This window comes from Temnothorax nylanderi, unplaced genomic scaffold (assembly GCF_030848795.1).
Source record: "Temnothorax nylanderi isolate EJ_2023f unplaced genomic scaffold, tnyl_v1.0 TNYL_tig0326_pilon, whole genome shotgun sequence".
Classification (NCBI taxonomy): Eukaryota; Metazoa; Arthropoda; class Insecta; order Hymenoptera; family Formicidae; genus Temnothorax; species Temnothorax nylanderi.
In genome coordinates, this window is record NW_027249388.1 from 78,293 (window position 1) to 92,490 (window position 14,198).

Below are 14,198 nucleotides of genomic sequence, written 5' to 3' on the forward strand. Positions count from 1 at the left end.
CTGACATCGGACGATCCTCGTCGGATGAATCTACATCCATATCAAAATTATTGTCTATCTCCATATTTTTTCATGTTCACTGTTACGAAAAAAAACTGTTTTTCCTTTATATTACCGCCCACTTGACACAAGAAACCTCGCGTCGCGAAAGCTAGTCGAAGACTGATCAATCAACCTGGCGACGATGCATTTGTATAATTTCCGTAAGAAAAAATATTGTTTATACATTCTAGCAGCCGGACATCGGCGCTCGCTGTTACAATATGCCGCGCCACCCCGCGCGCAGCCGGGATATTCCGAGCCGCGACGGTTAAATCGTCATCGACACTGTCTCTTCCTAGAAGAATACATGGCGACGATGCATTTGTATAATTTCCGTAAGAAAAAATATTGTTTATACATTCTAGCAGCCGGACATCGGCGCTCGCTGTTACAATATACCGCGGCACCCCGCGCGCAGCCGGGATATTCCGCGCCGCGACGGTTAAATCATCATCGACACCGTCTCTTCCTAGAAATATACATGAAGAAAAATCCGCGACGGTTAAATCGTCATCGACACCGTCTCTTCCTTGAAGAATACATGATGAAAGCACTGCGATGGTTAATTCGTCAATAACGAGAAAACGTGTCCCGACACGTTCGCTGGCCGCCCTGACAAACCCCCCTCCCCTGTCCCCCTCGCCCTCGAGTTTATAAATGTTTATAAATGTTTATAAATGTTTATAAATGTTTATAAAACGTGTCCCGACAAGCCGGCCGCCCTGACAAATCCCTCCCCCTGCCCCCCCTTACCATCGAGTTTATAAATGTTTATAAATGTTTATTCAATGTTTATAAATGCTTATAAATGTTTATAAATACTATCGGCCGAACATCAATATGATAAATGTTTATAGAACGTGCCCCGACGCGCCGGCCGCCCTGACAAACCCCTCCCCCTGCCCCCCTCGCCCTCGAGTCCCCCCCCGCCCCGCTCCCCCCTCGGAGCACCCGGCCTAGCTTGCTCACTATTATGCTACTCCCGATATCTCTGGAACGGTAAATAGGTACACTCTGAGACTGACATATCTGTAATCAGATTGACGAGACCTTTCGTTTGGTACCTACTTTATGACCAAAATCGAATACGAAAAAATGGGGCCATTTGCCTATGGACACTTGTTCTCACTCTTTGGTCCCGAACTTTAAAAGAGAATACAGAATATGAGATATATACAGATATTAAATTTTTATCAACTTCGTAGCATTTTGACAAACTCTCCAGAACATCCTTAAGGAATCTACTGTTCTAACATTGAAAAGGGAAACATCAGAAAACGTTGAATGCTATCGAAAATACGGCAGCGTTAAAAATGAAAAATTTACCAACTGTGAATACGTGACGATGAAGCTCCGAGCACTACTTTGTGTTTTGTATTATAATAATTCCACAGACATGTCGTGGAGCCTTTATGAGAAAGTTTTGACTCACAGTACCTGCATACCGCCTCGCTATTGTCGGCTGATGGCATGAAATGCTGCTACACTTAACTTTTCCCCATTGTCGCATATGGATCCGCCATATAAAGTTTCGAGAATTTAGGTACGGATTAATGTTCACCGGCCTTGAAAACACCCCAATAGTGATTTTGGAGCCATTTTAGGTGGTTTTGGCACGTGGATCAAAGATTTCGTACGATCAGAGACCATGTCAGCAGATTGTCAGCGCCATACTGGTACCGCTATATTGGATTTTTCGTAAAGGCCACATGGCTTTTGAAAGTCGCTGTTCTAACGAACATTTTGAGCCGTCACACGTCTCATTCCATTGCGGCAATTTTTGGACGCAGCGGTGGCTCGGTTGACGTGGAACGTCCCATATATATATATATATATATATATATATATATATATCCCACTCGGCATGTAATATTTAAGACACATTTCTGCAAAATTCCATTTGAAATATTACACCTTTCATCAATATTTCAGAAATATTTCACGACCGTTTCTGCAACATTTCTGCAATGTTTCAATCGGCACAATTATTTCAAATGCAACTTTGCTGAAAGATTTCGGCAATATTTCGGTAATATTACTGAAATATTTCTGAAATATATCTACAAAATATTGCAGAAACACTTCAGAGATATTTCAAATACATTTTACACTGAGAAAAATGTTTTGTATTAGCAAACAAAATTTTGTTACTGACGCAAAAACTATTTGTTGATATGTGAAAAATGAAATATTTTGTTACCGGAACAAAAAAAATATATTAAGCCATGTGCGTATAGCCGCCGCGCATTTGTCCGAAGAAATCCGCTCTCTCAGCCGGTCACCCATCCAAGTAGTATACCGGCGCCTTGTTGCTTGACATCGATGATCGAACAGGGTAGTGGTGATCCTCTGACTCTGACGCTTCTTTCTTTCTTATACTTACTTATTTTGGTGAGCATAAAGCTATCGCATAACAATATTAACAATACAGATATACGAATAAATATTTTTTGCCAGTCAGCGTCGAATATTATTTTATATTAAATATTATTAAATATTTTATATTTTATATTAAAAATGCCATATGACAAAATTTGGAATATTAGAAAATTCTTAATAAAAGAGAAAAAATGCAATAATTATATGCTCACCGAGATGATTATAGGCAACAAACGCGAATGATTAGGGATGAGATTGTAAAATATAGAAATAACATATGGACACAAAAGCTATCAAAAATTAATGTACATGATAAATCGCTTTGGAAAATGACTAAAATATTTAAAAAGAAACATCAACCTATACCTACGCTGGAGGATAATAGTACTGAGGCATTCGATGACAAAGATAAAGCAGAAATGATAGCGACGCAATATGAGAACGTACATAATATTGACTTAATTAATAATAGTGTACAACAAGAAGAAATTATTAGAACAGTTAAGGAATTTATAGATAATAGTGAAGTAAAATTGGATGAATACAAAGGAGCTTTGACTTCACCGAAGGAAATCTGTACTATTATCCAGAAGCTAGCAGCACTTAAAGCACCTGGAAAGGATGGGATACAAAATATAGTTCTTAAAAATTTAAGTAGAAAAGCTTTAGTCCAGTTAACGTACATAACAAACGCGATTTTTAAAATTGGGCATTTTCCACAAGAGTGGAAGACTGCCATAGTAATACCAATACTAAAACCAGGCAAGGATCCGACCAAACCATCTAGCTATAGACCGATTAGTCTCCTATCAAGTATTAGTAAGGTAGTAGAGAAGATAATAGCGACTAGAATAAGGAAATATGAAGAACAAAACAATATAATAATAGATGAACAATTTGGATTCAGAAAGAAACACAATACGGTACAACAAGTAGTTAGAATAATTAATGATATAAGACTTAATTATAATAAGGGTAATGTTACAGTTATGATGCTTTTGGATATTGAGAAAGCGTTCGACAAAGTATGGAGGGATGGCCTAATATATAAAATGATAAAGAATAATTATTCTATTTATATTATCAAACTAGTATATTCGTATTTAAGAAACAGAAAGCTGCAAGTAAGAATAAATAATACTTACTCTACAGAAAGAGATGTTAGAGCAGGTGTACCACAAGGCTCGGTACTTGGTCCACCTCTGTTTTCGATATATTTAAATGATATAGATAGATTTGAGAAAACCAAATTAGCGATGTTTGCGGATGATACGGCGTCGTACGCACACTCCTTTAGCGCGATAGTTGCGGCCAAACAGATACAGATACACATTGATATGTTACAGAAATATTATGATAAATGGAAAATAACACTAAACGCAGCGAAAACAGAAGTAATAGTCTTTACGAGAAAAATCAAAGATTCACGTATTATACAACCAATAAGAGTATACAACCAGACAATAAATTGTAAAAGTATTACTAAATACTTAGGAGTAAATTTAGATCATAAGTTGACGTATAAAAGACATATCAATATAGTTTTAAGAAAAACATACATGGTAATGAAACAACTTTATCCATTGTTAGTAAGAGGCTCTGCAGTTAGTAAGCATAACAAGGCTTTGATATATAAGATGATATTAAGGCCGATAGTCACATATGCGGCGGCAGCTTGGTGCGGAACAGCTATAACGAATTTGTTACCTATACAAAGATTCCAAAATAAGTGCTTAAGACTGATTCTAAACGAAGGTAGATATTGTAAAATAGTAGATCTACATAAACAAGCGGAAATACCATATATAAGAGATTTTATTTATAGTATAGCGGAAAGATTCTACAACACACAATTAGAACATAATAATCTAACAAAAGATATAACTCAGCTTAGAGCTGATAACATGCCAAAACACTTTAAGTATGAAGTGCCTTACCAAAAATTAAATATATATAAAAAAAGCAATATTTAAGTAAGTTCAAAAGTGTTGCAAATGTTTATTGCACTAAATGTTCATCTGACAAGTAGGTTTTTTCATGTTTTTCCTACAAAGCATATTCCAAAGGATAGGTATATAATGTAATGAGAATAAAGTAAAAAGTATCGGAAATGGACATAAGTTCAACTTGCATTTAATTGACAAAGTAGGTTAAGCTAAAATAGGCAGGAACTACAATGTATATAGTAAAATAATAGTGTATTTATATGAGTTAATAAATTATCCTCGTTAAAAAAAAAAACTACCCTGTTCGATCATCGATGTCAAGCGACAAGGCGCCGGTATACTACTTGGATGGGTGACCTGTTGAGAGAGCGGATTTCTTCGGACAAACGCGCGACGGCTATACGCACATATACGGCTTAATATATTTTTTTTGTTCCGGTAATAAAATATTTTATTTTTCACATATCAACAAATAGTTTTTGCGTCAGTAAGAAAATTTTGTTTGCTAATACGAAACATTTTTTTAGTGTAAAATGTATTTGAAACATCTCTGAAGTGTTTCCGCAATATTTCGTAGATATATTTGAGAAATACTTCATAACATTGCCGAAATCTTTCACCATGGTCGCATTTGAAATAATTGCGGACATTGAAACATTGCCGAAACGGTCGTGAAAAATTTCTGAAATATTAATGAAAGATGTAATATTTCAAATGGAATTTTGCCGAAATGCCTTTGAAATATTACATGCCGTGTGGGTAAGTATAAGATCTATGGCAGATCTGATAAAAGATTTCGATGAATCTAAGGGTTCGTCCAAGAAATGGGAAAAACAATTCCAGCTGTTAATAGCAACATACGGATTGAATAAGAACTCAGCCAAGATTTTAATCTCTACAAAGTTCAAAACTAATAGCGAATTCGGGCGCTTGCACTAGTGCACACTGAGTGCGCACTAAGGCTTGTTCTTAATCAATTGTTATATTTACAGATCATCTCAAATACTTCTTAGTCTGTAAAATGATTTGTACAGCATCCATATAGATATTACAGATTGTTTTATTGGCTAAAAAGTTTTTAAATGTGTATTTAAATGACTTTAAATAATATAAGAATAATAATATAATATAAGAATAGATTATAAACAAGCCTTAGTGCGCACTCAGTGTGCACTAGTGCAAGCGTCCGAATTCGCTATAAAGTATTGCGTCGGTTTTATTCGAAACCCGAATATACCGTGCATGCCAAAAGTTCCGGAACGACTAATTATCTCAGAAAGTATTGGTTTATTGGAAAAATGTTTCAGATTAAAGTTGGAGAGTTCAAATGGGGGTAATAAATGATCTTATTAGATTTTGAGTCCGGGACCAATGTTGGGCCCAGTAGGGTCCAAATTAAAACTCTAACTTTTTTAAATGCTTGTTTATACATCTCTTTAGAGCTTTCATGTATACACAAATATTTAAAAAATTGAGGTACTAATGCAACAGCATATTTTTTAGGTTAAATCAAGTCAAAAAGTCCTATACCACTTTTCCCTCCAACAAACAATTACATAGATCTACAGAGATTTGGTGTAAGAATTGAGAGTGGTTTTCTATGTAATTTTTCGCGCTGAATCCGAATCTGGACGTAGAATTCGCCTATCACGTCAGGTCTCTGAGATAATCGCACTTAAATGTGTCAAAATAGGTCATTTTGACCTCTTTCATGGGAATATTGCAGAGTGAGAAATTTTTCCCGCACATTTCTGTCGGGCAGGTAGGAAACACTATTCCTGACGTGACTAACTGGCGGCATAATGACGTTAAAATGACGGTCTATGGTCACAGACAATTGACGTCATTTTCTGACGTCTTATTGACGGCAAAAATAGGTCCATTGTACGACATACCGGTTTCTAGAAATGTTTTTTATGAAATTAAAATGTTAAAATGTCTACTTGATAAACGTTTATAAAAAAATGTTCTTTTTCTTTATCTAAGAAAAAAAAACTTTTTTAACTGTTTCGTTACATGCCATGTGCGTATAGCCGCTCTCAAGGCGGTCACCCATCCTAGTACAGTACCGCGTCCGTGTTGCTTGACTTCGATGATCCAGTGGACAGTGACGATCTTCTCACCCTGATGGTTCCTTATTAACTGTACTTGTCTATAACAGGTACATCTTTAAAGTGTTCAAAAATCTTGTAATGATAATCTTCTTGATAGCTATAACACTGCATGAAATAGTTATCATAAAACTATAATCACACGCAACTACATCCACTTATACCATAAATTCGCCACTTCAATCATAAAGTTGCGAAACAAACATATTGTAGTTAATTTTGTGGTTTTTATTTTATTATTACTTTATTATACAATATTAAGAAGTAAAAATAGTTATATTACAAAAAGACCTTATTTGGACGACTTTAAGACGTCTTTAAAATGACGTCTTTAGATGGTCTAAGAAATGACGTCTTATAAACGTCCATTATTAGTTGCCGATGTCATAGACCAAAAATGACTAAAAATAGACGTCATAATGACGTTATGGAATGACGTCAGTATAATGTCATTTTTAAAGACATAGTCGCTTTTTGGTCATTTGATGTCATTTGTACAAACATGTCTAGTATTTGACGTCAAAATGACTTGTGCTTCCTACCTGGGGAGCATCTTATAGTACGATTTTTTCCCTTCAAAATCCATTTTTACACGCTCACAGATGATTTTTTTCTAATTTTTAAATTAGAAACTAAGTTTTATGCCAAACGGAAACTCATAATTTTGTACCCATTTTGCACGCACGCACGCACGCACACACACACGCACACGCACACACACACACACACACACACACACACACACACACACACACACACACACACACGCACGCACACACGCACACACGCACGCACACACGCACACACACACACACACACACACACACACACACACACACACACACACACACACACACACACACACAGGGATCAGATCCCCGTCACGTCTACGTTGATCTTGGGTTACATCGAGAGCGGGGATCTAACGGGTACTTTTAAGATCAAATTCGAATTCAGTGACCTCAAAAACCCTAAAAAAAAATCCATTTTTTTATTTACACGAAGTCTTGAATTTTGTCCAGCTTTTGACCGGTTTCGGCTCATTGTGCGCCGCTTCATTTTGGGCTTATTGTATAGTCGGTGGATTCTTAACTTTAAATTGATATTCACATGATAGACTTTCTCTTGCTTTTTGATCGCTATGTATCGAGTTCAATGAAAGTCGTTCAGCCCCCCAAAACTTCTCGAAACTTGGGAGCTTCAAAAGTAAAATCCAAAGAATGCCCTTAATAGTACTTACTAAGGCCTAGTTTCCCAAACATCGGTTAACTTTTAATTTTAGGTTAACTCATTCTTTGTCTCTTTCTAGTTCCCCTTAGAAAGAGACAAAGAGTGAGTTAACCTAACGTTAAAAGTTAACCGATTGTTGTGAAACTGGGCTTAAAAGGAACATTTTGCTGTAAAGTTTGTTTCTCTAAGACTTTCCTAATATGAGTAAAAAAATCGAGGTACAAAGGCCCTTTCAGAACTTTGACTCCCAACTTTTAACCACCTGCGGTTTTCATCAAAAAATTTCTTTTTACTAAATCTTTAAAACAACCTAGCTTCCGAAGCGCGGATTCGCTCGCAGCTGGTCAGGGTTCGGAGTAGGCGCGGAGGAAGACACAAGGCTCGGTTAGTAGGAAGATAGTGAGACATCAAGTTGCAGTAACAAAGATTTATTCTATGGTAATCGGTGATATAGTTACATGAATCGCGTATTTACATACAAGCACATACAAGCTTTATTCGCGGATGGAGCGCCACGTAACGAACAAGGGTTGATTCTACGGTGCTCGGCGTTAGATACAAGAATTGCGTATGCACCGGTACGTTTGATTCGCGGATGGGACGTTGTGTAGTCGCGTATGTACAAATAAGTCTTATTCGCGGACGGAACGCTATGCAGTGAACAGAGATTCATTCTATGGCGAGCGGCGTTATATATCTGAGTCGCGGGATATAACGGTGAAGTGATTATATACAGGTTTTATTCGCTATGTACAGTACGGCGGGAGCGCGAGATATTCCGCTGGCGTGGTGGAACGCGGGCGATGATTGACGGGCGCGTGTGCGGGCGGAATACGGCGCGGTGATACGGCGCGGGATAACGCGGGAGCGCGGGTTATGCGCGCAGAGGTATCGCGGTGACGATGATATGGACCTCGAAAAAGGCTACCGTGCGACCGAGACTCTCGGCAAGCGTAGAGAGCACCTCTCTACCCTGTTTTGCGGCGGTGCTTAACGGGGGGTAAACGGAATCGGGCGGCTGAGACACTCAGGGTGACAGTACATGAAGCGCGGAAACGCGGAAACGCGGAAGACAAAATTTACTAGATTTCCGCGTTCCGTTCCTTCTGTTTTGAATGCCTTATATTACATGGAGCATATTTTGAGCGGAAAAGCGGAACGGAGAATTATAAAATATTAATTTTTAACGGTATTTATTGATTAAAATGCTTGTATTCAATAAATAAGCTGAAAAGATAAGCATATTAATAAAAATTGCAATGAATTAAGTGAACACAATTTTAATAAATGAATACAAATGTCTATTTGTCACTATAATGTTCCGCTTTTCCGCGCAAATTGTGCTCCATGTAATATAAGGAGAAACAAACTCGCGGAACGAACGCGTCAAAATCCGTTGTCAACGCGGATACAGTATACTCCATCAAATTTTGGAGCTGATTGAAAAAGAAAGCTTTTACATACTTCGATTACTTTATTATTTTATAAATAAGTGGCAGTATAATATTATGGATCCAAACATTATGTTGATGGTCATTATCAAGTATCTTATGCAAGCAAGGGATGAACCGATAAGATATGCAGAGATAACTATAAAAAAAGTTATTTCAATGTTTTATTTGTACTTGCGTTACAAGAAATTGCAAGAAGACAAAAAGGACCGTAAAATGTGGGTACGGCCTATTTTTACCGAGAGAAGAAGACTTCTGCAAGGTGCCAGCGACAATCTACTTGTGGAGATGCGATTGACAGATCGAGAAAAATATTTCAACTACCTGAGAATGTCACCAACAATTTTCAACGAGTTACTTAATATTGTTGGACCACTGATTGATTGACTGATTGACTGACTGATTGAAAAACAAAATGTAGTTCGAAAACCAATATCGGCCAGGACGAGATTAGAGGTGACTGTACGATGGTTGGCATCTGGCGACAGCATGACTATCGTATGCTTATCGTATTGCCCAATGTACGCTATCACGAATCATTCCGGAAACTTGTCAAGCAATTTGGTTCTCCTTAAAGGAGAAAGTTTTGATTGATCCAACTGAAGAAAATTGGAGTACGATTGCAGGAGACTTTGAGACAACATGCCAATTTCCACACTGCATAGGCGCTATCGATGGGAAGCATGTTGAAATTCAGGTAATGTGTACATTATCAATTTATTTATAATAATTTAGGTTCAATATATTACACATTGATGATGCAATGATATGCTTTAGAATGAGTAATGTGTTTATCACAATGATGGTTTCCAATTGCAGGCACCGCCTCGTAGTGGTTCGTGCTACTACAACTATAAAGGAAAGCATAGCATAAACCTGCTCGCAGTAAGTGATGCCAAGAACCGCTTCATTATTGTTGATATTGGAGCTGAAGGAAGGCAAAGCGACGGAGGTGTTTTTGAAGGCAGCGGATTACCGCATCTACTTGAAACAAATGCTCTCCATATCCCTCTACCTACGCGTCTGAATAATATGGATTTGGATTTTCCGTACGTTTTGTTGGGAGATGAGGCCTTTCCTCTGAGCACATATATGATGCGACCATACCCACGGAGTGGACGGCTAAATATCAGCAAAAAAATTTTCAACTATCGCCTGAGTCGAGCAAGGAGAAACAGTTGAATGTGCTTTCGGGATTTTGGTAGCAAGATGGAGGATATATCGTCAACTTATTGTTACATGTACATCTACTGCCGTAAAAGCTGTACAAGCAACGGTTATCTTGCATAATTTTATTATTAATAAAGAATTGGAGTTACCACTTGCAGAGAGAAGGTACTGTAATATACAAGAAGAAGAGCGCAACCTTCTGTCTACAAGTAACGGACTTACAGCTGTAAGTTATAGAAATGCTTCGCAAAAGTCTGCAGCAGTAAAAATTCGAGACAACTTTGCTCATTATTTCGAGCATGTCAATCCTCTATCGTGGCAGTGGGACAAAGTTTTAAATAACAACTTTTGAAACATTATGTACTTTCAATTTAACGCACTGTACTTGTAAATCAAATATTTTATTAAAGTATATAATTCGAAAAAGTTTTTCACGACACAACATTCGTACGTAGTCTGTTTTGACGATATTCCTGAAGTTTAATAGTACAGAGCATTTTGTATGTACAACAATGTAATAAACTGCTGGAAAAATATATTTTATTCTTTATAACAAAATACACAAAATAAAAAGTTTATTACATTAAAAAAAAACATTTCTATTAGGCATTCTCTCTCCCTGCAAGATCGGCATCCTCTTCTTCTATGGCAATATCCATGAGTTTTTTTTGCAAGTTTCTGCGTCGTACATAGGGTAGTCGGCGTAGAATGTCGCCAAGCTGATCCAAAAAGCTGTCCACTATATCACGTTTCTTTTGCGACACTTCCTCAACCATATTCAGAAATTTATTTTCGATCTCAGCTTGCCTTTGCGCAACTGTAATTAATAATATATGCGTATACATGGTGAGTGCCTAAAAAACACAAAACCAAGAGAAAATTGCTACTTACTCTTCTTTTTCTCCCCTGACGATGAACATGATGATCTTCGTGACAATTCTGACGGAGGACGTGTAATATCCAGTATGGAATCATCACAATTGGTCAAGTTGCCCGCAGTCATGTCCACTTGCATATCATCCACGTCAACATCGGGTGAATTCGGTTCCAAAAGGTGCTGGATGGAGCTGACTGTCCTGAAACCAAAACGATTTTACAAATTATTAAATCCAATTGCACACAATTTGAATGTTTGCAAATTCTCAGTTAAAAATAAGTAAATACTTACGGTGCTGTCTTTATGGTATCGTCGAGAAACCTCATTTCTTCGTAATGAGCAAAAGAACTTTGTAATGGATGGCCAGATTCCGCCCCAGATCCACTTCGCACGTATCCTCGCATTTTCTTCCTCGCTTTTATGTACGAATCTCGGAGCTGTTTCCATCTCTGCTTTACTGTTCCCATAGACAGGGATCCTACGATGTACACAGAATCGTTTATTATTTACTTTTACACGCAGATAACATAATTCATATAAGTAATTAAAAAATGATCTTACCATTAAATACGTTTACAATTTCTTGCCATTGACTATCTTTTTTTAATTTGGTTCTTTCGCTGGTTGGAATGGAATGGTCCCACAAACTCCTTCGGGTACGAACTAACTCAATCAGCAACTCATTTTGTGTGACTGTAGAGTGTGTAGACTCTGCAGCTCCTTCCTGTAGATGCTGCAAATCATCCTCAGTTTCATGTTTCTTTCCTTTAAGATAAATAAATAAACAATTACTCAAATTAGCGCGAAATGACTCAGTTAGCCGTTCTGATGGATTAGTGACATTAATTTTTTAGGACGTTTCAGTGCTTGTTGTGTACCTAACAAGTCGTACAACACTATCTCATCATGTGCAAAATATACATTGTTAAAACTAAAAATTGTTAATGTGTAATCGTAATTAATAATAATAGCACTCAACTCACTTTATGAAATTATTTTGCAAAGTTATTATGTCCCAGTCAAAGATCTTAATATATAATACTAATAAATATGTATTAATAAAAGTGTGCACCAAGCACTGAAACGTTATCAAAAAAATTTCATTAATCTGGATTGGTCTACTTGATCATTTATGTTGATAATAATAGACAAACCCAATAAACATTTTAGCCATTACGTTGCCAAGATGTTAGCGTAACGTTTTGGCGACAATGTAATGGCCTAAATGTTTACCGGAATTTTAACGGATAAAATTTATAATGGATAAGGCCTTTCTAAAGAATGACATACATAAGTAAGTAAATAAATATAACTTTTCATGCAACTGTCATTATAATTATTCAGAAAAAAACCATAATTTTTTAACATACTCATAGTGACCACGGCATTTTCATCAACATTGATGACGTCGACATTTTCATCGTATGTACTAAAACAGTGGTGGTTTAATATCGTTCCGCATGACCCTCTAAAAATGAAGCCGCAATAGCCACACTTTGTTGCCTGCGAACAAATACAATTGTTTAATTATCTTTATTTCATTTAAAGTGAGATGAGGTTATGACTTTGTTCAGTAGATGTTAATTACTTGTATTCTGTTAAAATAACAGAGCTATTATATTTATTGAGTACTAAAAAGTATCCAAATACTTACAGGGCCATCCATCAGAAACTTGTTTTCCGTACACTTTTATTTATTTCATCAGTCGACCGAGTCGACCGAGTCGACGTACATACACACACGATAATAGCGGATTCCGCTTTTCCGTCCAAACGTGCGGGACTCAACTCGCGGAAACGCGGAATCTAGTTACTATTCTGTTCCGCGTTTCCGCGTTTCCGCGCTTCCGCGTTTCATGTACTGTCACCCTCAGCGAGTATAGGGAGCATCTCTTTATGCTGGATTGCCTGGATTTCGTTGCTCAGAGAACGGTACCGTGCGGCTGAGACCCTCGGCGCCGGCGAGGATAGAGAGTACCTCTCTATCCTGACTCGCGCTGGTACGGTGTGCTGATAGTCTTATCGGACGGCTGAGACCCTCAGCAAGTCTAGAGATCAACTCTCTAGATTTGAGACGTGCCGATAAGACGAAGAGCAGTCGGGAACGAAAAGTCTTCGAGATACGTCACTCGACGGAGCCAGAGAGCAACTCTCTACCTCAGGACTTGTTCGCTTTCAGGAATTCGGATGCCGAGAGCAGCGGATGATCGGTCGGATCGGTGTGCTGGTTCACAGTGGAATACAATTAATGTTAACAATTGCCGGTTTATATACCCGCGGCGGCGTTTCGGAAGTGGCGGGGGTACGAGCGACGGCAATCGCGAGCGCCGGGATGGACCCTGGCGAAAATGAGAAGTTTCATAAACGTTTGTTTGATGTTTACGTGAGCGTTTGCGGAAGTTCGTTGAGAGTTTAGAAACGGTCATTAGAGAGTTCGTAGAGCGGAAATTGCAACGCTGCAGCGTTTGAAAGGCGTTTGTATATAGCGTTTTTGAGAGTTTGCACAGCGTTTACATGACGTATGACGTTTGCTGAGAGTTCTTTAAAACATTTCGAGATCCTCTGTTAAGCGTTTAATAAGGCTGCGTTCGGGGAGCGCGCTATTAGCGCTATTGAATCATTTTGTCTTTATCGCTCATCAGATGTAAAACAAGGTGTTCGAGAGCACGCGGTAGCGCGAGATAGCGCGAGGTAAAAGACGACCACAAAGAAAAGCAAGTCCAGAAATACACAAAAATAAAACAAAGTATATTCAAAGTCTAATGTGTACAATTATTTACAGAGTTCAGAGCCGTGAGTGATAGCGCGCACTGAATCTATCACAGCGAAAGGCAGAGAATTTAGCTGCACAAGCTAATTCGGTGTCGAGGGCGGATTGCGAGTAGCGTTTAAGCGGTTTGCAAGTAGCGTTCAAACGATTTGCACGAGCGGTGATTCTAAGCGGGTGAGATCAAGCAAGCGAGTGCGAATGGTATGAAGCGGTGTACAAAGA

The 14,198-nt window shown here is 38.0% G+C and overlaps 2 protein-coding genes and 1 pseudogene across 2 annotated transcripts in view; 2 read left to right on the plus strand and 1 right to left on the minus strand.

The window, feature by feature from the left end:
• Positions 1-14,198, plus strand: part of Oseg5 (intraflagellar transport protein Oseg5) — a 94,020-nt gene that overhangs the window by 41,003 nt on the left and 38,819 nt on the right. The gene's annotated exons all lie outside the window — the stretch shown is intronic.
• Positions 9,376-10,449, plus strand: LOC139781270 (putative nuclease HARBI1; annotated as a pseudogene).
• LOC139781271 (uncharacterized) lies at positions 10,932-12,868 on the minus strand. Its single transcript, XM_071720122.1, has 7 exons — positions 12,861-12,868; positions 12,795-12,801; positions 12,577-12,709; positions 11,768-11,971; positions 11,498-11,684; positions 11,221-11,405; positions 10,932-11,146 (listed from the first exon to the last, which is right to left on the minus strand). The coding sequence occupies exons 1-7, from the start codon at positions 12,866-12,868 to the stop codon at positions 10,932-10,934; spliced, it is 939 nt and encodes a 312-aa protein (XP_071576223.1).

Bases quoted from the DNA above. Each gene is read 5' to 3' on its own strand.
- LOC139781271 (XM_071720122.1), bottom strand. The intron at 11,685-11,767 runs GTAAGATCATTT...TGTACATCGTAG, and splicing joins AATTGTAAACGTATTTAATG to GATCCCTGTCTATGGGAACA. The intron at 11,406-11,497 runs GTAAGTATTTAC...TTTTGGTTTCAG, and splicing joins GATACCATAAAGACAGCACC to GACAGTCAGCTCCATCCAGC.